This window comes from Belonocnema kinseyi, chromosome 6 (assembly GCF_010883055.1).
Source record: "Belonocnema kinseyi isolate 2016_QV_RU_SX_M_011 chromosome 6, B_treatae_v1, whole genome shotgun sequence".
Taxonomy (NCBI): Eukaryota; Metazoa; Arthropoda; class Insecta; order Hymenoptera; family Cynipidae; genus Belonocnema; species Belonocnema kinseyi.
In genome coordinates, this window is record NC_046662.1 from 19528472 (window position 1) to 19554012 (window position 25541).

General features: G+C 26.5%; 2 protein-coding genes across 2 annotated transcripts; both read left to right on the forward strand.

Annotated features, from left to right (window-relative positions):
• Positions 1-4448: 4448 nt before the first annotated feature.
• On the forward strand, positions 4449-8365 carry LOC117174863. Its single transcript, XM_033364264.1, has 2 exons — positions 4449-4522; positions 7115-8365. The coding sequence occupies exons 1-2, from the start codon at positions 4477-4479 to the stop codon at positions 7627-7629; spliced, it is 561 nt and encodes a 186-aa protein (XP_033220155.1). The 5' UTR covers positions 4449-4476; the 3' UTR covers positions 7630-8365.
• Positions 8366-14408: 6043 nt separating this feature from the next.
• On the forward strand, positions 14409-22045 carry LOC117175288 (COP9 signalosome complex subunit 6). Its single transcript, XM_033364998.1, has 3 exons — positions 14409-14780; positions 17462-17745; positions 21836-22045. Exons 1-3 carry the CDS (start codon positions 14522-14524, stop codon positions 22043-22045), a joined length of 753 nt encoding a protein of 250 aa, XP_033220889.1. The 5' UTR covers positions 14409-14521.
• Positions 22046-25541: the final 3496 nt, after the last annotated feature.

Consider the following 25541-nt stretch of genomic DNA (forward strand, 5'->3'; position numbering starts at 1 on the left):
GGTGTTGAAACCAAAAAAACCTCCCCTTGAGTACCCCCTTGTCTATACCATCTGATATAAAGGACTCATTAAAGAAAAAATTGATCATTAAAAACTCCTGCGCTCTCCCCCAATTAATAGAAAGTCGACTGCTTTATATTTTTGATCATTTCGTTGTTTTGAGTGAATTAGCAAATAGCTGAAAATAGGAAAATTTGCGTTTCGCTGCTTGTTCCACTCTTTTTTTTTATTCTTTCTTTTTATTAATACAGAATGTAAACAAATCGACTGGTGTCTTTATTTTGACATTTTCAATGAAAAGGGTTCAGTCTCCTAAATTGTTTCGGACTGTGTAGATCGTTCTCTGATTTATTAGATCAAACTGAATATTATATTAAAAATATTTTATTTAAAACAATTACTGACATATTGAAATGTTAAGTTATTCAATCAATTCTAAAATTAGCAAGATCACGATATCCATGGCGACAACGTTTTAATGCGGTTTCCTATAGTATTTTTAGCGAGAAACATGAATCTGAAAGTTTTAAATCGATATCTCGAATAGTTTTCGATTTATTGATTTTTTAAACTTTTTTTTTAATGTACATGATTTCATAAGTTTATTCCGACAGGCGATTTTTGTGTGAGAAAAAGGAGTTTTAATTTGGATTCCTATAAGGGAAAAGGGACAGGGGTGTGATCTTACATTATTTCTATGAGCAGTCACAGGGGTGCCTCCCCCCCCCACCCCACGGTGCGTTGGAAAAGGGGCAAGGGTGTGATATTACATTATTTCTGTGACCCATCACAGGAGTGCCTTCGATATCTCGAAAACTATTCGAGATATCGATTTAAAAAATTCAGATATGTATTTGAATGAGAAATGGGGTGATCTAAGTTTTTTTTTAATTACCAAATTCTCGTGTTCCCAAATTTGATATTTAGAAGTTCCACAAACCCCATCAAGCTTAAGATGTTTATCCCATATCGTCATAAACCTATTTTATTATGTTTAAAAAAACCCTTAAGAAAAAAAAGGGTTTTGCGAGATTGTAGCGCTAATTTTGATTTTTTGCTGTTTGTTTCAGTCAAAATTGTTTCTAATATATGAAATAATACTTTTATTCCAGGCATCTCGTACGAAAAAAGATCTTTTTACAGTAGGTAATGCGCGTTTTTTTTTGCTAAAATGGTAGATTAAGGGATCCAGAATAAAATTCAAAGTTTTCTACAAAATACACCCGTGCGACCTCGAGATATTTTGGAAAAAAGTTCCAAAAATTGTGTTTGCGTAGACTATCCCATCCTATTGCATTTTAGACCAAAATGTTGAACACCAAAATTAAACTAAAGGAAACTCTGAAAAATTTGTGGGCGAAAAAAACCTTCTATCTTCAATGGGTACCGAGCATGTTCCTTTAAAGAACCCGGATTAAAAAAAAAAGAGGCGAAAAAATCCAATTCTGAAGTTTGTATCTGTACTTTGGAACCTGTTGATCTTATGAAAAAATTTTTAAAAGTTTAATTGAAATAGACGCAACTTCGAGTAATTATAAAAAAATGCAATGATCTAGCGTTAATAGGCCATAAGTTATAGTCTCACAAAGTTGAACTCTTGATCTGTAAAGACTAGAAGATTATATTATTTTTTAGATTAACGCAGATTTTTTTGCCCTGAAACTTTTTCTCTTGAACCAATTTTGTAGCTTCACGGGGAACGAAGTATTTTTTAAAAACTGAACACGAGTAATTTGCCCTAAAAATAAGTCAAAAGCGGTCATCTTTTTGACGTTATAACTTATGACCTATTGGCGCTAGATCATTGCATTATTTTTTGGAATTACTCGAAATTGTATCTACTTCAATTTAACTTTTGAATTTTCTTGGTAAAATTAACAGGTTCCAAAGAACAGATAAAAACTTCAGAATTGGGTTTTTATCGTCTTTTTTCCAAAAATTTCGGGTTCTTTGAAGGACCAAAACTCGGCACCTAATGAAGATAAAGGGATTTTTTGGCTTCAATTTTTTCAGAATTTCCTCTAGTTTAAATTTGGTGTTGGACATTTTGCTCTAAAATGCAATGGGACGGGTCAGTCTACGCAAACACGATTTTTGGAACTTTTTTCAAAAATATCTCCGGAACGCACGGGTGTTATTTCTAGAAAACTTATAAATTCAATCAGGACCCCTTAATAAACCGTTTGAGCAAAAAACGCGCATTACCTACTTAATACGATGTAAAAGTGTCAGATGCCTGGACTATTTTTTATGATAATGAGATAATTCAAAACATTTTATAAACAATTGATTATCATTATTTAGAGCAGTTTTCTTTTAAAATAGACACATAATACTACTAGAATAATACAAAATAGTGAAAATCCTTAATAAGTAATAATCTGGCAAGAAAAAGTTATTAGATTTGTGATATAGCATAAAAAGGTTTCGAAATAATACGAAGAGTATCTAATTTTAATGTTCCTGTGTTAAAGCGTTCAATAAATGTATGATAAACGATCAGAAATGATAAAAATTTGTAATAATGTGTTTTATTTTTGAGGAATAAACAACCTGCGAAGCACAATTTTCCTATATTCACGTATTTGCTAATTCACTGACCACAACGTTATGTCCAAAAATATAAAGCAATCGATTTTATATTAATTGAGGGAAAGGGCAGGCTTTTTGGGAGTTTAAATTATGAAAAGGCGAGTCCTTTATAGTTTAAAGGAGAGTTTTAGGCGAGAGTACTAACGTTGAACGTTGGTTAGAAATGGTAGAAAATAATGTTCACGTGTGCAGGTAGCTTGGTGATTATTTCAAATTAAAATTTTTCTTAGTGTTTTGCGTGAAGGCACAAGGGGATTCGTGCAGGTAAATATGTTGGGGTGGTTTTTTGGAGGTTGCCGATTATTATTATTGGTTTAAAATATAACCCGAGTTTCTACGAATGTGATTTGTATTATTATTCCAAATTTTTTAGCTTTTCTGTGTTTTACCAGGAGACACTTGGGACTTGTTCAGGCAAAAGTGGTAGGTGTTTTTTTCCGGAGGTTGCCGAATATTATTATGGGTTTAAATTATAACTCGAGATTCTCCAAAGTTGGTTTGTATTATTATTTCGAATTTTTCTATTTTTCTGTGTTTTGCCGAGTGACACTTGGGATTTGTTCAGGCAAAAGTGATAAGGGTGTTTTTTGAGGGTTGTTAAATATTATAAGGGGATTGAGAATATAGATTTAGGGTTTTTGAAGTTGACTTGTGTGATTATTTCAAATTATTAAATTTTTTCGAGTGTTTTGAAAGAAAAAATTTGGAATGTTTTCGTTAAAACCGATAAGAGTGGGTATCAGGGGTTGTTGAATATTATCATGAGGTTATTAATACAACTTGGGGTTCTGTAAAGGTGATTTATGTGATCCTTCAAAATTGAAAATTTTAAAAAGTGTTTTGTTGAGAGACACTTGGTTATTAGTTTAGGTAAAAGTGTTAGGGTGGTTTTCGGGGATTGTTAAATAATATTATGCGCTTAAAAATATAACTTGGGATTTCCTGAATTTGACTTATAAGTCACCTAATACCTTGATGCAGTTTACCTTTTACGAATTAAAAAATTAAAAAAGAAAGGTGGGTATCCGGTTACCCCAAATCTTGATTTGAACTCAAATTGCAACAGGTATGATTTTTGATGTAGATGGTAATGACTTTGACCTGTTATAACCGTTATAACAAAAAGCGGTTCATTCTGAAGTGCAAATTGCTGATCAAACAAAAAATCCGCAGTCCTGTTGAACACAGTTTGTCAACAAGTATTTCAGTCTTAAATTCTGAAAATCATTCTATATGTTTTGTCATTTAATGTCGATTGAATTCCATCAGATTCATGCAGAAATATTGTGAAATTTAGAAATTTTAGCGCTTCCGTGTATGCTCGATATTCGCATTATTTTGGAATACCAATATAAAATACATATTTTTGAGAAAAACAAAAACAAAGATATGAAGGGCACAGAAATTAAAAAATTACAAAAAATTTAATAGATTGTCCTAAAAGTATCTCAAGTTGTAACTTATGCTGTCAACTTATTTGCATGCCGATGGCGTAGTAGTAATACTATTTGCATGGGCTAAAACTTTTGTTTCACAGCATGGAAAAGTGTATTTGGGTATTATTTTCTATTTATTAAGGCTGTTTAATTAAATAATATGATTGTTACAAAAATATTATCGAATTTATTATTTAATTGAATATCTTTAGAAAAATAAAAAAATAATATTCAAATACAGGTCTCGCGAGAAATCATTTTTTTCCAAGTTGTGAAAAATATAAAGTTTTGTCTCATGCAATTGGTATTACTGCTTGCCCCTTGGCATGCAAGTATCTTGGATTTCCCCCACTCAACCGGAAATACCTAATATAAGCGAGTAGTCTCCTTGGAATTTATCATTTGCATTCGTAAAGTTAAAAAAAAATTTTTTTTTACTGTAGCCAAAATGTGGACCGTATTTCTAGCTTTTATGGTTTTCCTCAACACTGTTGGTAAGTTTATTTGTACAAACTTTTATATTCTTATATCATATTTTATCATTTTTATATTTTATATTTTAAAACTTATATCTTGTTATTTATTTGGCAAGTTTTATTTATATTTAGTTCAGCAAAAATTTTTCAGAAAAGAAGAAGATCCCAATATCCGAATTTCATAATTCATAGGTTTCCTTACATTTAGATGGGAACATTTTTTCTTAATGCCTCATTTTTATCTTTGAATTTTAATTACATTTCAAAATTTAGGGCTTATGATTTTAAAGTATGCTTTTCTCCTATGAATTTCTACATCTAAACTTAATTAGTAACCTTCATTGGGGAAGGTTTTTTGCAGTTTTCCTCTCCAGTCGCCAAATGTTTGAGCTGCATATAGGGGATTTAATCAATAAGGGAATTCAGAAGGGACAGTTTATCTACATGTTAATACAGAAGAAGGTCATAAAAATTTGAAAAAAAAATTACATTTATTTCAGTAAAATAGTACAGAATTTAGAGGAATTTAAGCAAAGTGCAAAGAGTTTGATAATCATCATAAAAATTTAAGTTAATTATATACAATTAAAGGTACTTAATAACAATACATTTAAATTGAAAAACAATTCCTAAATATCAACAATTAATTGAATTCAGTAAGATCGAAATGAGCTTAGGAAATTTTACAGCAATTCAAAGGAATTTGATTAAATAGAGTTTCAATTACTTCAGGATAAATTAAACAAAAATTAGTTGAAGTAGGCGTCGGCCGCCTATAAAAAAGGGCTTCGTAGGGTTTTTTAAATTCATATTTTTTTAATTACCGCCAGAGCCTTTAAATTAACTTAAAATCATTGAAATTCTCGGAAATCTTATACAATCCCTTGGAATCTTTGAAAATATCATATAACCTTACAGGTCCTCCAAAGTCGTTTCAAATGTTCCGAAATGATAGGAAATTCTTTAAAACCATATTAACATTCTAAATACCATGCAATCATTAAAATCTTTGGAAACCCCTTAAATGTGTTAAATCTCTACAAAATGTCTTAAAACCTTTCAAAATACCCTACCATATTTCAAATCCTTTGAAATCTTTTTAAATGCCCTTTAAATATTTCAGATTCTTCGAAATCTCTTGAAACTTCTTAAGCTCTCAAAAATTGATTGGACGCTAAGAAATATTCCAATATCTTTAAAATATTTTAGAATACTTTTTAATTAATGAAATCTATTAAAAATTTCTTGGAATCTTTTAACCTGCCCTGCACTATTTTAAACCATTTCAAATCCTTTAAAACTTTAAAGACTCTTCAAAATTCCTTCGAAACTATAAAAATAACCCTCAAAACCCTAAAAACCCTATAAAATCCCTTTAAAATCCGTTAAAATGATTCATATCTATTTAAAATTCCTTAAACCTTAAAATAGCTGTTAAAAATTTCTGGAGGGTTTTAAAAATACCCTAACATTTTTAAAGTGCTTCAAAATATCTTCAAACTAATGAAATCAATCAAACATTTCTTGGAAACTTTTGATATCCTTACAATACCTTTTAATTATAGAAATATATTAAAAATGCAATGAAATATTTTTTTAAAAAAACCCAAGAAAATTTCCAATCCTTTGAAATCGTTTTAAATTCCTTGGAAGTTTAAAAAATATCTTTATACCTTTAAAATACTTTACTATACCTTTAAATCATTAAAATATATTACCAAATTTTAGGTTTAAAAAAAACTAAAACGTTTAGAATCCTTTGAAGTCTCTTGAAACTTTTTAAGCTGTTGAAAATTCTTTGTAATTTGTAAAAAAGAAAACGTAAATCTTTTAAACGGTGGGGCTGTTGCCCCAGGCCCCAGGGGGCCGATGGGCCCGTGACCCCAGAAAATTTCGTACGTTACAGCAAAATTGGGACTTTCTCTGCCCTTAAGAGGGCCCCTTCGAGGTTTAGCCCTAGGCCCCGAAAAATGTTAATCCGGCGCTGCCCTCCCCTCTCCGCCGCGCCGCTACGTAACATTTTTTGTATTATGTTTAAAACATAATAGACGTTATCTAAATAAAAAATAACGTTTTGTTAAGACGAAATATTCTCTAGAAATAAATAAAACATTGTAGTTACTTAATATAAATATTGATTAAATTCTCAGAATTGAGAACAAGAAAGTAAGTTTTATCAGTTTGTTTTTATATTTATATTGATATCATTTTTATAAGATTCTTGAGTCTTTTTATTCGAGTATTTTTAAAAGATGAAGGAATCCAAAATATTTTTAACTGGCTCGATTTTTTCTTAAAATTTTGAAAAATCATTAAAAATGTAAAAAATTGACTTATAATCTTCTAAATTTTTACAGAAATTTTTAGAAAACTTTTTTCTTCTTTTGAATTCTCCTTATCATCGGCGCTCTTGGAGGTGCCAAGCTTTGACTCGTTAATAGCCTGAAAAGCATCTCTGCGTGTCAACAATATGCGAAAACGCTTGCGGGAAAAATGCAGAAGGCGGTAGTCCTCGGGTCGCTCCCAGCGAAACCCGGCGGTTGTTGATGTTAAATTGTTTTTATTGATTTTTAATCCTCATAAATTCATGAATTTCTATTTATTTTACAGATTTAAGCTCCTCTCGAAACGTTGGAAGCGGCAACATGAATATGCAACCAAAACGTGGTCAACAAGCTCTCTCTCAACCATTCTCTCAACCTCAAACTCAACCTGGTCAACAATCTCTCTCTGCATCATTCCCTCTAGCTAAAACACCACCTGGTCAGCAACCTCTTTCTCCACCATTCCCTCTCGCTCAAACTCGACTTGGTCTACAATCTCCTTCTGCACCATTCCCTCTAGCTCGAACTCAATCTGGCCAACAATCTCTTTCTGAACCATCCGCTCTAGCTCAACCTCTACGTGATCAACAATCTTTCCCGGTTGATACGTTTAAACCCACAGGTCTTGCTTATCCGGAGACTTTTCAAAAACATCGTCGAGAGGTTCCAGGATATGGTTTAGTTAGTTTCCGAGGTCTACAACCTTATTTACCTTATTATAAGTATAAAAATTTTAACTTTCTGCGAGGTCTACCATTTCGAAATTATGGAAAATTATATTCCATATACAAGGGTTACTAATAGAGTTTGCAAAAACAGCGTCGAGAGACTCAAAAGGCTGAGCAGGCTCAACTCATTCGAGCTGGACCATTTCGTCCTCATTCTCCAACATCCTACTCTCATCAGCTCATACGCTGTTATCTTACCCAACCCTTTATTATGACCCCAATAACTATCATTACCACCAACAACTAATGTCTACCGATCATAGTCCGCAATGCTAGAACCTCTGGATCTTGGATCATATTGTAGTGATATCTCAAAGTGATTCATCCTTGGTCTTATTTCTGTTCAAACAAAAACTTGTAATGAAGTATTGTATCATAGAAAATTCATATAAATTATCTTGAAAATGTAAACACTTCTCACTGTTAATTGAAACTTAGATAATTAAATTTTATTATTCATTCAGTATCTTCTGTGGATAGTATTTTTATCCTGTATTTTTCCAGAACAGGCTACTGTTCAGGCTGTATCAGCTTATCCGCGTGAGCATAATTCGAAAGATTATCGAATTTCATTCGATGATGGAGCCCAGGCTTGAAAATATTAATTTTTGAAAATTGCGGTATTCTCCTTGTGACTTTGCTGTTGTGGGCTTCGAATCTTTTGGATAGAAATTTTGTTTACGTTTGTCCACTAGAACCAGCAGAATTTTCGTCAATCGTCATGATTTGGTCACATCAAAAACACCCACGTGTTACCAAGAGCATACACTGAAGGAATTGAAGAAATGGATTGATTAATAATTATCAATAATTTGTAATATAAATTTTCATAATAATAAGTACCAATAAATAATAACAAATAATTATTATTCAATTAATTAATTTAATTATTATTATCGATTCTCAGGTATCAAAGAGAGAGTACCTATTCGTGGGTGCTGTCAATTTCTACCATTTAAATTTTTCTTGCCTTGATAAGGGTACTGTACGAGTACCGAAAAGTTGGTAATACAATTTTATTTATTTTTAATTTGCATTTTTAATGTTATTTTATTGTAATTGGATGATAATAAAAATAAAAAAGACGAAAGAAAGAAAAAAAGAAGGAAGGGGATGTGGTTGAATGCCTTCTCATTTTTCTTTCCTCTTTCTTTATTTTTGTCCGACATTTTTTTTTCAGATTACAATAGAATTTTTTGTTTTTGTTTATTCGTTGTGCTCCAAATTTGGTCGTTGGATTCTTGTTTTTAACAGGAGTTTGCATCAATTTGATTATTAGACGTTAAATAGGATTTTTAATTTGGATTTTAATCTAATTTAAATTTCTTACATTTTAAATAATTATTATTAATTATTGATTAATAATTAATTTATAATTATTTAAAATAAATAATAGTAATAATTTTAATTTGTATATGATGTACAAAATTGTTTAGTCAAAAGATTGGAACCCGACAGCAGCGGAGTTACAAGTAGACACCATTCCACCAGGCCGGCTTTCCTCTTGTCAGAGTTTACAACCTCATTTGTTGAATACTCAACAAAAAGTTTAATTTTCAACCAAATGGTTGAACTCTCTACCAAAATAGTTCAAATTTCAACAAAAAAAGATTAATTTATAACCAAAAATAGAATAGTTAAATTTTTCAGTTAGAAAAAATAATGTCAACAAAAAAAATACTTTTTCTATCAAATTGTTAAATTATGAACAAAAAATTAAATTTTTTACTAAATAGTTGAACTTTTTACACAAAACAAAATAGTTAAATTTTCAGTCCAGAAAGATGGATTTTTAAACAAAAAGAATGAATTTTCAAATAAAAATAGAATAGTTAAATTTTCAGTTAAAAAAAAAGTAGCTTTCGGGAAAAAAATATTTTCAATCAAACTGTTGAATTCTCAACAAAAAACTTTAATTTTTAACCAAATAGGTGAACTTCCTACCAAAATAGTTTAATTTTCAAGAAAAAAAGAAAGAATACTTCAATTTTCAGTAAAAAAAAAAAAATATCAACAACAACAAAAATAATATTTTTAATCAAATTGTTGAATTCTCAATATAAAAGTGAAGTTTTAACCAAATAGTTAAAATTTTTACCAACATATGTAATTTTTCGAGCCAGATAGACGAATTTTCAACTAAAACAGGATAGTTAAATTTTCAGTTTAAGAAAATAAATTTTAAAAAAATATTTTCAATGAAATTTTTGAATTCTCAACATAAATTATTAATTTTTGAAAACCACCCCCATAATTCTGTTCCATAGTGTCTCAAAAAACGCCATGAGTTAAAAAATGGGGTTTGCGAATTTTTAAACCTAATTATGATTTTTTTTGCGTTTCAAAAAAATACAAATTGTTTCTAAAAAAATTAAAACAATAAAAAACAATTTATTATTTTGTTTAGGATTTTTCCTTATAATAGAGATAGAAAGTCGCGTTTTTTTTAAATTTCCAACTTTTGTCCAATTATCAATTAGAGTGAGGTAATACTTGATTCATGTTAAAAACATAATTGTTAAAACACTTTATTATTATTGATTAGATTATTATCTTTGAATAATGCTACAAAATGGAGATTTTTTCTTAAATTTTCAACTTTTTGTTGATGATTATTGTTCATTGTTTACTGGGATTTTTAACTTCTTTTCCACTTTTCACTTAGTGAGGTAATAATTGATGCGAGTTAAGAAAAATAGTTGTTTAAACAATTTATTATTATATATAAATAAACATTAGAGAGAATAATATTTTGAACAATCTTTTTATTTTTTTGAATTATTTTTTCCGACCTACTACTAATTATTTCATTCTTTGTCTTTTACCAAATCGAATTAGTTATTAAGTCACTCCAAGTGAAAAGTAGACAAATGGTTGAATATTTGGGAAGAAACAGCAATTTTTCTAGCATTATTCAAATTAAATCTTCTTAGGATCTTCACTTGGGGTGATTGCTAGAGAGATTGATCAGCAATTTGGGTCGGAGCAGTGTTGCGGAACAATCGTGTTATTTACATAAATAAAACGAGAATTATAGATCAATCTGAAAATTCTCTATCCCTTCCACACACTACTACTTTCCCCCATCGAGTGAGTCACGCCTATAATTCTATTTTTTTAAATAATTGTATCGAACTCTTTTTTGTATTAAATATTATTACTGTTGGTCTAGTGGATTATTTATCAATATTGGTTAATCAACTGTTGATTATGTAAAAAGTTCCATTTATTTAAGAAAGTTTTTTCCTTCTATAAATTCGTCGAACTGGCAGTTTATTATAGTTAATGACATACATTTATTTTAAAATATTTTTCAATTTTATGAACAACCAATTTTTATTTATTTTCAAAAAACTTTTGTTTGTATGAACAATAATTTTTCCACAAAATTTGTAAATATTACTGATTTATTTCAGCAATTATATCTTAATTCTTAACAGGAACATCTAATATTCGAATACGTTTTGAAACGAAATCCAAAAATATTTCTCCTGCAAGACATCTTCGAGACTTTCGAGTAAACCTATTGGCTTATAAATAACTATAAAAAACATATACCATATATACCAACAGTAATAAATTATATAAAAAACAAATTTAAAAAAAAAATTATTTCAACAAATGGAATTTGTTTAAACAATTGAAAATTATTCAACAAAATTTAATAGATTTTCCACGAAAGAAATATTAATCATTTTTAATGAGAAGAAGAATTTTAAAAAATCATTAAAACAACTTTTATTTGTTTAAATAGTTAAAAATGACTCATTGAAACAAATTCAAAAGGTTTATAAAATATCTTACAATTCAAAATATTTATAAAATTATGGCTTCTACACTCTATTATATCAAATACAGTAAAGTAGAATCCTGAAAAATGTTACAGCTTTAATTCAGAAATGTAACAAAATGCAGAGATGGAATTGATTTAAGCAAATATTCATCAGATATTAAAAAGATATCATTTTCAAACCTGCATTTTAATTACATTTCTGAACTTAGGTTGTATCATTTTAAAGTATTCCTTTTTTCCTGTGAATATGCATCTCCCTTGACCAAATATTTCCACTGCAAATAGGGTATTTAATAAGATTGGATTTTTATTAGAATGAACGCGTTATCTTTATTTAATACAGGGTGGCCACAAATTAAAAAACTCCCTGATTTTTCCCAGATCTTTCCATGATTAATTTTTTATTTTCCTTGACCATTGTTATTTAAGGAAGACAGTTCCAATCTTTTAACATTTTCTAATATAGAATCTTTTATAAATGTCATAAAACAAATTCAAATTTTTACATTTTTTATTTATTATTATTAGGAATGAGTCAGAATTTAAAAGAATTCGGTGAAATTTATAAGAATCCCACGCGAACTTTTTTAAATTCAGGATAAAATAAGACTGTAAAACAATTCGAGTTAAATTTGAAAGAATTCAAGTAAGTTTGAAAAAAAATCAAAAAATCTCAAGAATGCCATTAATTTCAGTAAAATTTGAGTAAATTTAAAGGACTTTAAGAGAAATACGAAGAATTTGATAAAGTTCATAATAATTCAAGTTTATTGTAAACAATTAAAGCAAACTGAATACAAATTATGTTAATTTAAAACAATTTTGGGTCCTATGTCAGTTTTGGGCCTGATCAAAACTATAAGGGTTTCTGCCTCGGGCTAGGAAACTAAAAATTCAAAATACAATCCATTGAATTGAGTAAATTTAGGAGATCCAAATAATGAAGAATTTAGAGTGATTTGCAAACGATTCATCTGATCGTTAATATCGTGGTGATTGTGATTTCTCTTTTGTTAAAGCTCCTTTGGTTTTAACAGAACATTCTCGTCATGTATCTCATGTTTTGCACTTAACTTTGTTCATAATGTGAACTTTTTGACATACACCAAACTCTCGCTTTCATTCACCCCGTTCTCAGCCTTCCTAGAACTGCTGGCTCAGGCAGTTTCTCAGGGGAGTAGGGCGAGAGGGGCTACGTCATTATGTATATATTCCAATTGGAAACGAGTCAGGCGGCCCTCACTGTTTACGCTTCGATCCCACCAAATCAGTCCAAGGTTATTTGAAGGCAACCCCTGACACTTGACTGAAAGCGAGAGTTCATTTCTACATTCTCATCCTAATCAGAAGGTATTGATTTTAACCAAAATATGTGGTGTTAAATTAATTTATAAACAAAAATTAATTTTATCCAAGAAGAAGTATTTTTTACTAAAAAGGATAAATTTTTAATTACATATATAAAAATGGAAACCTAAAGAAATAATTGAATTTTCAACTAAAATGATACATTTCGAACCAAAAGTGGACTTGTTAAATTTGCAGTTGAAAAAAAAAATATTTTCAACAGACAGATAAGTGTTCTAACAAGAAGACAAATTTTCAATAAAATATATGAATTTCAAAACAAAAAGGTAAAGCTTCTACTGAAAAAAATAATTTTCAACTAAAAGTGTAGTTCAATTTTCAGTTAAAAAATTCATTTTCAACAAATTTATTTTTTCAACCAAAATCATGATTGTTCAACTAAGAATAATTTTCTAATAAAAAGTTGAATTTTCAACAAAATACATGAATTTACAATGAAACAGTTTAAATTTTAACCAAAGAAGATGAATTTTTAACTAAAAAAGGATTAAATGTTGAAATGTGCCCAATTAAATTTTTTGTGATAGCTAATTCGGGTAGTATTGACGTTTCAAATTAATAAGGGTAAATTTTCAACAAAAATAAAATAGTTAAACTTTTAATTGAAAAAAATGTAATTGAAGTTGAGAAAGCTGAAAAAATTAATTTAAAACCATGAATTTTAAACAGAACAGTTATATTTTAAACAAAAATTGTGCAATAAATACATAAATCATGAAAAAAATAGTGGAATTTTCAATTAAATAAGACAAGTTTTCAACCAAAAGTGAAAAATTTCAACTTTCAATTGAAAAAAATTAATTTTTAATTAGGGAAAAAATTAATTTGCAACCAAATATTAAACTTTTTAGCCAGAAACATGAATTCATAACCAAGAAGTTAAATTTTCTCCAAGAAAGATAAATTTTTAACACATTAGTAGAATTTTCAGATAAAAAAGATCAAATGTTGACTATTAACGGAGTATTCAAATATTCAGTGAAAAAAAAATTAATTTTTAACAACAAGAAACCCATTTTTAACGAAATGGTTTAATTTTTCAAATAAAGAGAAGAATCTGCAAACAATAAAATGAATTTCTAAGAAACTATTTCAACGAAGCAGTTGAATTTTGTACAAAACAAAAAATATAAAACGTTTGCGAATTTCTACCAGATATCTTTGCTTCTACTCAAAATATTACATTTTTAATTTTCTTATTTAACGACTGACACTTTTGACTTGGTTTATGAAAAAAACTGTCAATATTTATTATTGACTTATATAAAAGAAGCAATTTTTCTTTCATCCAATTTGAATTTTTCGCGGAATTTCAACGACACCAGCTAGGGCAACCTAGCAACTAGTAAAATCCATTTTGCCCTATTTTGAGAATACTATCCTAAAAACTGAATTTTTCTATGAAAGTGTACTTAAAAAATAGTTTTTGTTTTTAAAGAGCTATTTAATAAAATAATAAAATGACAATAATCATAATTAATTACGGAGACATTTCAAAAATAAAGTTTTGTTCCATGCAATTGGTACCACTGTTTCCCTCTCAGCGCTTAACAAAGTGAAGGTAGCGCCTGGTTGAAGTAAAAATACTATATTCAAAGAGAAATTCCCTAGAATCTGGTGATTTTCTTGTAGTTACCGGCAAATCGAGATGTCATAATTTCTCGATTCTCATCATCTTCAAACTCTTTAGAGCATTCAGCTGATTTTTCGTGCGCTCTCGTGTTTTTCTGTTTATCGGTCCTGATTTTAAAAAGATTTGTTTATTAGTCGGAAATAACAATTAAGTAGGTAGGAAGTCAAAAAAATGAGTGAATCCAAGCAACAATCGAGTGAAATGGAAGTGGATGAAAACAATGGTCCTTCGACGGATGCTCCGATGGAACTTGCACCAGTTGCTGCTGAGAAAGCTGCAACATCCTCGGCAAATACTAATTCTGCATGTCGAGTTATGGCATCTTCGGGGACAGTTGGATCCGTGTCTATTAGCCTCCATCCTCTAGTTATAATGAACGTTAGCGAACACTGGACTAGGTTAAGAGCACAGGAAGGTTCCGACCAACTCGGTAAGATTTTCAGGTTTCTGTCATTCATCATCAATTATTAATTACTTAAAAAAAATTTAAATTAAAAAAAGGCACAGGGACATTAGACTGCATGCAGGAATTTCTTTTCGATGTGTATCAGAACTCAATTATTGAAGGAGGTGTAACTAACCTCAAACTGAACTTTTTTCTTGTTTATTCCCTTGATCTATTTTTGGTTAAAGTTTAGTCTTTTCTATTAAAAAGTCTACTATTATATTTTGGTTCTAAATTTATCTTGTACGGTTAAAAATTATGTAATTTATTTAAAAACTGGTTTTGTTTTTTGGTCCAAGATTCAACTGTTTAGTTAATAATTCGTCCTTTTGGGCTGAAAGTTTTACTTTTTGTTTAAAAATTCTTTTTTTTTAAATCTGAAAATTTAACTTCCATTTTTGGTTGAAAATTTATTTTCTTAAATTGAAAATTAAATGATTTGTTTCATTCAATTATTTTCTTTAAAATTCTTTTTTTGTTGTGAAATATAAATTCTTTTGACTGACAATTTAATTATTCCACTTTTGGTTCAAAACTGATATTTTTTCAATTGAAAATTCAACTATTTGCTGCAAAATCCATGTATTTTAATGTAGTTTGCATTTTTTGAAGTAAAAATTAATCTTTCTAGACAAAATTCATCCTTTTGGATAAAAAATTCGTTTTTTGGTGAAAAATTGAACTTTTTTGTTGAAAATTCATTTTTTTATTTAAAAACTAATTTTTTAACTGTAAATTTATTTACGTTTATCATTTTTGACTTAAAATGTATCTTCTTTAGATACAAATTCGACTATTTGTTTTTAAATCCATGTATTTTATTAACAATTCGACTTTTTGGATAGAAAATTCAACTATTTATTTCAAAATAAATGTATTTTATTGAAAATTCTATTTTTTTGTAGAACATAAATATTTCTTAATAAAAGTCCGTTTTTTTTTAAAGGAAATTTATTTATTTCACTGATGGTTGAAAATGTATTCTTTTCAGTTGAAAATCCAACTATTGGTTTAAAAATTCACATTTATTTGATTGAAAATTTGTCTTTTTCGTAAAAAATTAATCTTTAATAGAAAATTAAAGTATTTGGTTCATAATGGATGTATTTTATTGAAAATTTAACTACGTTGTTTAGAATTTATTTTTGTTTGGTTGAATATAATTTTAGTTTAACTGAAAATTCTAATATTCTACTTTTGGTGGAAAACTTATCTTTTTCTATTGGAAAAGTCAAATATTTTTGTTTAACTGAAAATATAATAATTCAATTTCCGGTTGAAAATTGAACTATTGGTTTCAAAATTCATGTATTTTATTAAAAATACGTCTTTTTTCGTAGAAAATTAATTTTTTTGGTTAAAAATTCATCATTTTCTTGGTTCGAAATAATTTTTTTAACCAAAAATGTAACTATTCAGTTTTTGGTTGAAAATTGACCTTTTAAAATTGATAATCTAACTATTTGGTTCATAATTAATTTTTTTTATTGAAAATTCGTATTTTTCATTAAAAATTTATCTATTTTGTATAAAATCAATTTTTTATTACATATCATTTTTAACTGAAAATTTAAATATTCTACTGTCGGTTGAAAACTTACCACTTTTTTTAGTTGAAAATTCAAATATATTTGCAAAACTTCATGTATTTTATTATGAAATCGTATTTTTTCGAAGAAAATTAATATTTTTGGTTAATATTTTATATTTTTTTTTGGTTAAATTAATTTTTTTTACCAAAAGTGTAACTGTCCGATTTTTGGTCGAAAAATGACAGTTTTAAATCGAAAATTCAAATATTTGGTTCATAATTCATTTATTTGATTGAAAATTCGTATTTTTTTTATTGAAAATTCACTTTTTTGTTTAAAATTCATTTTTTTGTGATATAATTTTTCAAATGAAAATTTAACTATTCTACATTCGGTTGAAAACTTATCTTTTTTAGTGGAAAATTCAAATATTTATTTCAAAATTTATGTATTTAATGAGAAATCCTCCTTTCTTAATGGAAAATTAATCTTCTTGGTTAAAAATTCGTGTTTTTCTTTTGGTAAAAAATTATACATTTTTTTTAAACAAAATTTTCTTTCAAAAACCATGAATTGTATTGAAAATTCTTTTTATTTTTGTTGAAAATTGAAAGTTTTTGTTTAAAGTTATTTTTTTTTTTGGTTTAAGGTCATGTGAGCGTAACCTGAAAAAGTATTGTTACATTTTTTTTAAACGTAACTTACGTTTACACGAAACGCGATATCAAGTTGAAAATTTGAGAAATTTATTTATTTTTGTTTGTTTCATAATTATACAAATTCAGGACCAGAAAACGTTTCTTAATGCTTTTTACTTAAGTCCTAAAATTTAGGTTCACACGTGGCGTTAAAATTAATTTTTTAAACTGTAAACTGAACTATTTCACTTTTGGTTCAAAATTGATCTTTTTTAGTTGAAAGTTGAACTTTTTCTTTAAAAATTCATGTATTTTATTAAAAATTCGTCTATGTAATTGAATTTTTGTCTAGAATTTAATTACACAACCTGTTTACGTGAGATAAAAGTTCTGATAAATTATATAAATATATTATCAAGGAATTAGCAGATTAAAAAATTTGCACTTGAAAGTGGAAGATCCAAATTATTCTGACATTTTTCAATGTTAATTTCAGTCTATGGAGCTATAATTGGAAAGCAGAAAGGACGCAACATTGAGATCATGAATTCATTTGAATTGCTCTTTACTTGTATAGGCGACGACGTTATAATTGATAGAGATTATTACAATACAAAAGAGGAACAGTTCAAACAAGTTTTCAGTGAAATGGACTTTCTTGGTTGGTACACAACGGGTGACATGCCAAATGATAGAGATATTAGAGTGCACAAACAAATCTGCGAGATCAACGAAAGTCCAGTTGTATTAAAATTAGATCCCAGACCCAAAAATGCCGATGTAAGTTTTTTTTTTATCAACTATTTCTTACAAAATCATTCAAAAGACTTCACATTCTTTGCCCTATTCTCCTCTTTTCCTATTTTTAAAGAATTCCTCTTTTGTAAAATACTTTTCTCAAGAAACTTCCCATTTTTCTGGTTTGTTCCTATAAATGCCAACTGAGTTAATAGAACCCAATAAGAAAATCTAACTATTTTCCGTTGAAAGATAATTTTTTAAAGTGAAAAATCTACTGCTAAATTTTTGATTCAGAATTAATGCATTTTGATTAAAAATTCTACTAGTTGGTTGAACATTAAACTGTTTTTTTTTTTTTTTTTTTTTTTTTTTTTTTTTGAAAATTCAACTATTAAATCCTTCATTAAAAATTTAATTACTAACGTTCAATTACTTTGTTAATCATTTATTTTATTGGTTAAAGTTTAAACTATTTTGTTCAAAATTAGGTTCTTTTTTTCATTAGAAGTTATTTTTTTTAACTGAAAATGTAACTTCCATTTTTGGTAGAAAATTCATCTATTTTGATGAAAGTAGAACTGCTTTATTAAAAATTTATTTTATTGCTTGAAGATTGAACTATTTTGGCAAAAATTCGTTTTTTATTCGTTTGAAAATAATTTTTTTTTACTGAAAATTTAATTTCCATTTTTTGGTTGAAAACAATTCTTTTTTCTTTGAGAATATATGTGTTTTTTTTTGTAATTTCGTATTTTTTGTAAAGAATTAATGTACTGGATAAAAAAGTCAACTACTTGGTTGAAAGTTAAACTAATTTGTTAAAAATTAATTTTATTAATTCAAAATCCATCTCCGCTACAATATTTATCTACGTTGAAAATTCATGTTTTTTAGTTGAAAATTAACTTCCCTAATTGAAAATTAACTAATCCATTGTTGGCTAAATATTGATCGTTTTTAATTGAAATTTCAACTAATAAATTTTTCATTAAAAATTCCTATTTTGCGTTAAAAATTCAACTACTAAAGTTGAATTACTTGATTAAAAATTAATTTTATTGGATGAACTTTGAATATTTTGTAGAAATTTTTTTTTTATTTTTTAGGTTTAAAGTAACATTTTTATACTTAAGGTCTAAATAATCCATTTTAGCTGAAAATTCAACTTTTTTTGAAAGTAGAACTATTTTTATTTAAAAAAATCTTAATTGGAGGTTTAACTATTTTTTGGAAAATTCGTTTTTTGTTTGTTTGAAAAATAATTGATTTAACTTCCATTTTTATTTGAAAATTGATCTTTTTTCCTTGAAATTCAACTATTCGATTGAAAATCTTTGGATTCGTTGTAAATTTGTCTTTTTTTGGTAAAGGATTTATCTTCTTGATAAAAAATTCAACTTGTTGGTTGAAAGTTAAACTAATTTGTTATAAATTAATTTTATTGATTGAAAATTCATCTCTACTTGAATATTTATCTACGTTGAAAATTCTTGTTTTTTAGGTGAAAATTAATTTTCCTAATTGAAAATTAACTAATCCATTGTTGGCTAAATATTGATAGTTTTTAATAAAAAATTCAACTATTAATTTGTTCATTAAAAATTCCTAATTTTCGTCAAAAATGCAACTACTAAAGTTGAATTACTTAATTAAAAATTTATTTTATTGGGTAAAGTTTAAATACTTTGTTGAAAATTAGTTTTTTCGGTCTAAAATTAAATTTTTAAACTGAAGATCTAAATCATCCATTTTTAGTTAAAAATTTAATTTTTTTGATGAAGGTAAAACTGATTTTTTATTGAAGGTTTAACTATTTTTTGGAAAATTCATTTTTTGTTTGTTTGAAATATAAATTCTTTAACTGAAAATTTAACTTCCATTTTTAGTTGAAAACTGATCGTTTTTCTTTGAAAATTTCACAATTTGGTTGAAAATTTATGTATTTTGTTGTAAATTCATATTTTGTTGGTAAAAATTGATAAATCTTCTTGATAAAAAATTGAACCAGTCAGTTGAAAGTTAAACTAATTTGTTAAAAATTAATTTTATTAATTGAAAATCCATCTCATTGCATGCGTATTTATCTATGTAGAAAATGTGTGTTTTTTATTTGAAAATTAATTTTCTTGATTGAAAATTTAACTAATCCATTTTTTGTTAAATATTGATCGTTTTTATTTGAAAATTCAACTAATCAATTTTTTCATTAAAAAATCCTATTTTTTTTGTTGAAAATTAGTTTTTCTTTTTTTTTCTGTGTAAAATTTGTTTTTTTTTTCTTGTTTAAAAATTCATTTTATTGGGTTAAGATTAAACTATTTGATTAAAAAGTAGTTTATCTTTTTTGATATAAATTAAATTTTTAATTGAAAATTTAACTATTCTATTTTTATTAGTTGAAAATTCCACTTCTAAATTTTTTATTAAAAATTAATCTTTCCTGGTTGAATTTTTTTTTAAGTTTGTATAATTTGAAAATTATTTTCTTTAACTGAAAAATTTAGTTAAACATTATATTATTTGTTTGAAAATGCATTTATTTTTTCGTAAATTCCTCTTTTTGGTATAAAATTAATTTTCTTGATTGAAACTTGAACTACTTGGTTGAAAATTTAAGTAATTTGGTAAAAATTTATTTTGTTACTTAAAAATCCATCTCTTTCTTTGCAGATTTAATTATTTTGTTGGAAAATCTTTTTTTTTTTTGACTAAACAAAAAATGTTTGAACCGCCAATTTATTTATTTCACTTTTACGTTGAAAATGAGTATTTTCGGGTAGAAAATTCAACTCTCTCCCGAATAAAAAATCTTCCTTGGTTGAAGATTCTTCTCTTTTGGTAGAAATTTGACGCATTCTGTTCAGAAGTGCAACTTTTTAAATAAAAATTAATCTGTTTTGGTTGAGGATTAAACTATTTGGTTAAAATGTCGTATTTTTTAGTTGAATTCAACTTCATTAAAATTTTAAATTAAAGTATTGTTTGCTTCAAATATCAACTATAACATTTTTCGTTGAGAATTATTCTTTTTTTTTTTTTAATTAAACTAATTACTTGAACTCCTTTGTTAAAAATTAATTTTTTCTTGATGAAGGTTCATCATTTTAGTTAGAAATTTAACTATTTTGTAAAAATTTTGTAATAATTTGTTAAAAAATCATGTTTGTTGGTCGAAAGTTTAACGGGTTGGTTAAAAATTCGTTTTTGTTGTTGTTGTAGAAAATGCATTCTTTTAGATTGACAATTCATCTTTTTGGTAAAAAAGTTCTTGGTTGAAAACTCTTCTTGTTGGATTAAAATTTTTAATTTTCAGAAAAATTAGTCTATTTGATGATTCAACCATTTGTTTAAAAACACAACTTTTTATGATTAAAGTTTAATCTTTTTGTTGAAAAATCTAACCCTTTGGTTGAAAATTCATCGTTGTTGGTTGAAAATTCAAATTTCGTTTTTTTAAATTCCTCCTTTTTGTTTGAAAGTTTAATTATCTTATTCTAAAAGCACCTGTTTAATCTAAAATTAACTTGTTCGTTTTTTGAAACTGCTTTTAAAAACCTTCAACTTTTTAACTTAAAAAGTCAACTATTTTCTTAAAAATTAATCTTATTTTGTGGAAAATTAACTTTTTTTTGTTAAACATTCATATTTTCGGTTTGAAAATTCAACTGTTGATTTGTAGGAAATTCTTATTGGCTTTAAAATGCGTCAATATAATAGAAATTTTGTTCTCTCTTGTCTGAAAAATTTGTCTTCTTTCAAAAAAGTTCAACTACTTGGTGGAAAGTTGATCTACTTTGTTAAAACAATAATTTTTTGCCTAAAGATTTATAATTTTTGTTAAAAAATTATTATTCAAACTTAAAATTGATCTTTTGCATTTTTAGTTGAAAATTCGACTATTTGATTTAAAAAATCATCTATTTTGTTGAAAGTACAATATTTTTTTTGAAATGTTAGAAATTAAAAGCTATTTAAATTAATCTAAATATAATATCCACATTAATTTTATTTTACAGAATTTATTCTCCTATTTTTGTAATGAGAAATCGCCCTATTTTCCCTGTTTTGAGATTAATTTTGGTCTGTAAATTCTGGAAGGGTTACAATTGAAATTCTTTTTTACTTCCAGCAACTTCCAGTTTCATTGTACGAGTCAGTGATTGACTTGGTCAACGGAGAAGCCACCATGTTATTTGTTCCATTAACTTACACTTTGGCGACAGAAGAAGCAGAAAGGATAGGTGTCGATCATGTTGCGAGAATGTGTAGTAACGACCAGGCCGAGAGTTCTTTAGGTAAAATAGACATAAAAATTAACAAGCTTTATCTCCATGATTGAGGATTAAAGTTCTTAAATACCCAAGAATTTATTTTGAGAATAAGCATTTATTGTTTAAACAAATATATATATATATCATAACCAATACTTATATTTTTACAAAAAATTCTAAAGTAAAATAAATATATATATATATATATATATTTTATTTTTTTTTTTTAATTATAGAGTTGATACAGATTATTGGGTAATGCCAGAAACTCTGGGGATGTCAGGGAAAATCTGATAGAGTTGAGAAATTTTCGATAAAATAAACTTCAACTTAATTTTATGATTATGGGTAAAAATCGCAAATGTTTGTTTAAAAATTAGTCTCTTTTGATGGAGGGTTAAAAAACTATTTTGTTGAAAATTCATCTTTTTTGACTGAATTGAAAATATTTTTTGTATAAAATTTAAATTCTTTTTGGTGCAATTACCAAATATCACGTTTTTCTTTGAGAATTGATTCTTTTTTTATTGGATATTCAAATACTTTGCTGGAACTGTAAGTACTCGGTTAAAAATTCATTTATTTGGCTGATGATTCGTCATTTTAGTTTACAAACCTTATTTTTATTCAAAATTTCGTTTTTTAGTTGATAATTAATCTTTTTAACTAAAAAAATATATATTTTATTGAAAGTTCGAATTTGCAGGAGAATATTAAAGCTTCTTGGTGACTGATTCCTCTTTTTGTGAAAAATTCCATTAAAAAATTAAATACTTGATTGAAAATTCGTCGATTTTATTAGAAAATTCATCTAAAAGGTTTAAAATTGATCTTTTTAGTTAAACATTATACTATTTCGTTGACATTTTACATAGATTTGATTAAAAATTGAGTTTTTCGCTGCAAAATTTATTTAATCTATTTTGAGTAAAAAATTTATCTGTTTTAGGTGAAAATTAATTAATTTGTTGAAAATCGGTCATTTTTGGCAGAAGAGTACTCTCTCTAGTTAAAAATTAATTTCTTTTGATGGAGGGTTCAAACTATTTAATTAAAAATTCATCTTTTTTGGTTGAATTTAACTATTTTTGGTATAAAATTAAAATCCTTTTTGGTTGAAATATAAAAAATCACGTTTTTCGGTGAGAATTCATCCTATTTGGTTGAAAATTCAAAAATTTAGCTGGACATGAAACTACTTTGTTAATAATTCATTTATTTGGTGATGATTCATTATTTTAGTGCGAAAATCTTATTTTTAGTTCCAATTTTCGTTTTCTAGCTGAAAATTAATCTTTTTAACTATATATATTTTTTAAAATTTATACATTTTATTGAAAGTTCGAATTTTCAGGAGAATATTAAAGCTTTTTGGTGACTGATTTCTCTTTTTGTTAAAAATTCCATTAAAAATTAAATACGTAGTTGAAAATTCTTGTACTTGGTTAAAAATTCGTCTATTTTAGTAGAAAATTGATATTTTTAGTTAAAAATTATACTATTTCCTTGGCAATTTACATAGATTTGATAAAAAATTGAGTGTTTTACTGCAAAATTTAATTAATCTATTTTGAGTAAAAAATTTATCTGTAATAGGTGAAAATTAATTAATTTGTGGAAAATCGGTCATTTTTGGTAGAAAATTACTCTCTCTAGTTGAAAATTAATCTTTTTTGAAGAAGAGTTCAAACTATTTTGTTGAAAATTCATCTGTTTCGGTTGAATTTAACTATTTTTGGTATAAAATTAAAATCCTTTTTGATTGAAATATCAAAAGTCACGTTTTTTGGTGAAAATTCATCCTTTTTGGTTGAAAATTCCAATACTTAGCTAAATCATTTTAGTTTGTAACCCTTTTTTTTTGTTCAAAATTTAATTATTTTGATGAAAATGATGTGTCTTAACTGAAAATTTTACTCGCATATGTTTGGTTCAAAATTTATCTTCTGAAGTTGAAACTTCAAATATTTGTTTTAAATTTAATTTTAATTTATTTTAATTTTATTTTATTTTTAATTTAATTTTGCTGAATACTCGTTTTTTTATCGTTTAAAATTTGTTTTTCTAACTCCAAATTAAACTATTCTAGTCTTGGTTTGAGAATTAATTTTTTAATTGATCGTTTTTACTGTAAATTTAATTCTTCTATTTTCAAGAACTTAATTTTTTGAATGAAAAAACTATTTTCTTGAAAATTCTTTTTTTTTTTGTTTGAACTTTTATTTGTTTAGCATTTTAACTATTCTAATTTTAGTTGACAATTGATCTTTTTTATATTAAAATTCTTATAATTTGTTGAAAATGAGTTTTTTTGGTAGAAAATTAATCGTTTGGGTAGAAAATTCGTCTAAAAAACAGGGAAAAGTCAGGAATTTAAAAAAAGATATCAGGGTTGTCGCAGAGTCACATTTAGTCAATTTTTATTTTCCTAAATCACAGTTTAGTCTCTTTTGTAGAATGAAGTCATTTTATTCATTTTTCTTTCAATAAATTAACCTATGATTTAATTAATTTCACTATTGAATACAGGTCTATATGTATTTCTGAATTTTATTTAACTTTTTTGATATCCTTTAGCGCATCTTAAATGATTTTAAAAAGTTTTTATATTTTATCAATTTGAAGAGATTTTTAATAATTTTACAGAGTCCAAGGGTATTTTATCAAATTCCAAAGACGTTTCAAGAGATTTCTAAGAAGTTGGAATATTTAATTGTATTTTAAAAGATTTCAAGCCATTTTTAACTGTTTTAAATAATTTGCAAGTATCCTAAAGGATTAAAAATTTTTTAGGATACTTTAAAATCTTTCAAGAAATTTTAAAGAGTCTTAAAAAGCTTCAAGGTATTTCAAAAGATTTCAACGAATTAGAAATATATTAAGGTATTTGAAAAGTTTCCAAGGAGTTTTTAATACATTTCTATAATTTGAAGAGATTTCAAGAGTTTGAAGGTATTTTGACAAATTGCAAGGAACTTTCAGGAGCTTTTAAAAGTTTCAAGGGATTTCAAAATATTTCAAAGAATTATATCTAATTTTTTTTATGATTTTTAAAGATTTGAAGGAATCTTTAACAGATATCAATCATTTGAAAGTATTCCAAAGGATTTTTCAGATTTTAGGGTATTTTGAAAATTTCAAGATGTTTCAAAGGATTATAAATATTTTAGGGTATTTTAAAAGATTCCAATGAATTTTCAATACATTTCCATAATTTGAACAGATTTTAAAGATTTTAGAATAGTTTTACAAATTTCAAGGAATTTTCATCAGCTACAAAATGTCTGCAGGGATTTCAAAGGATTAGAAATATTTTAGGGTATTTTAAGAGTTTCCACAGAATTTTTAATAGCTTTCAATAATTTGACGGTATTCCAAATCATTTGAAAGATTTTAGGATATTTTGAAACTTCCAAGGAGTTTTAAGGAGGTTTAAAATGTTTTTCAAGGGATTTCAAAGGACTATAAATATTTTAGAGTACTTTAAAAGATGCCAAGGAATTTTTAAGAGCTTTAGAAAGTTTCAAGAAATTTCAAATGATTAGGAATTTTTTAGGGTATTTT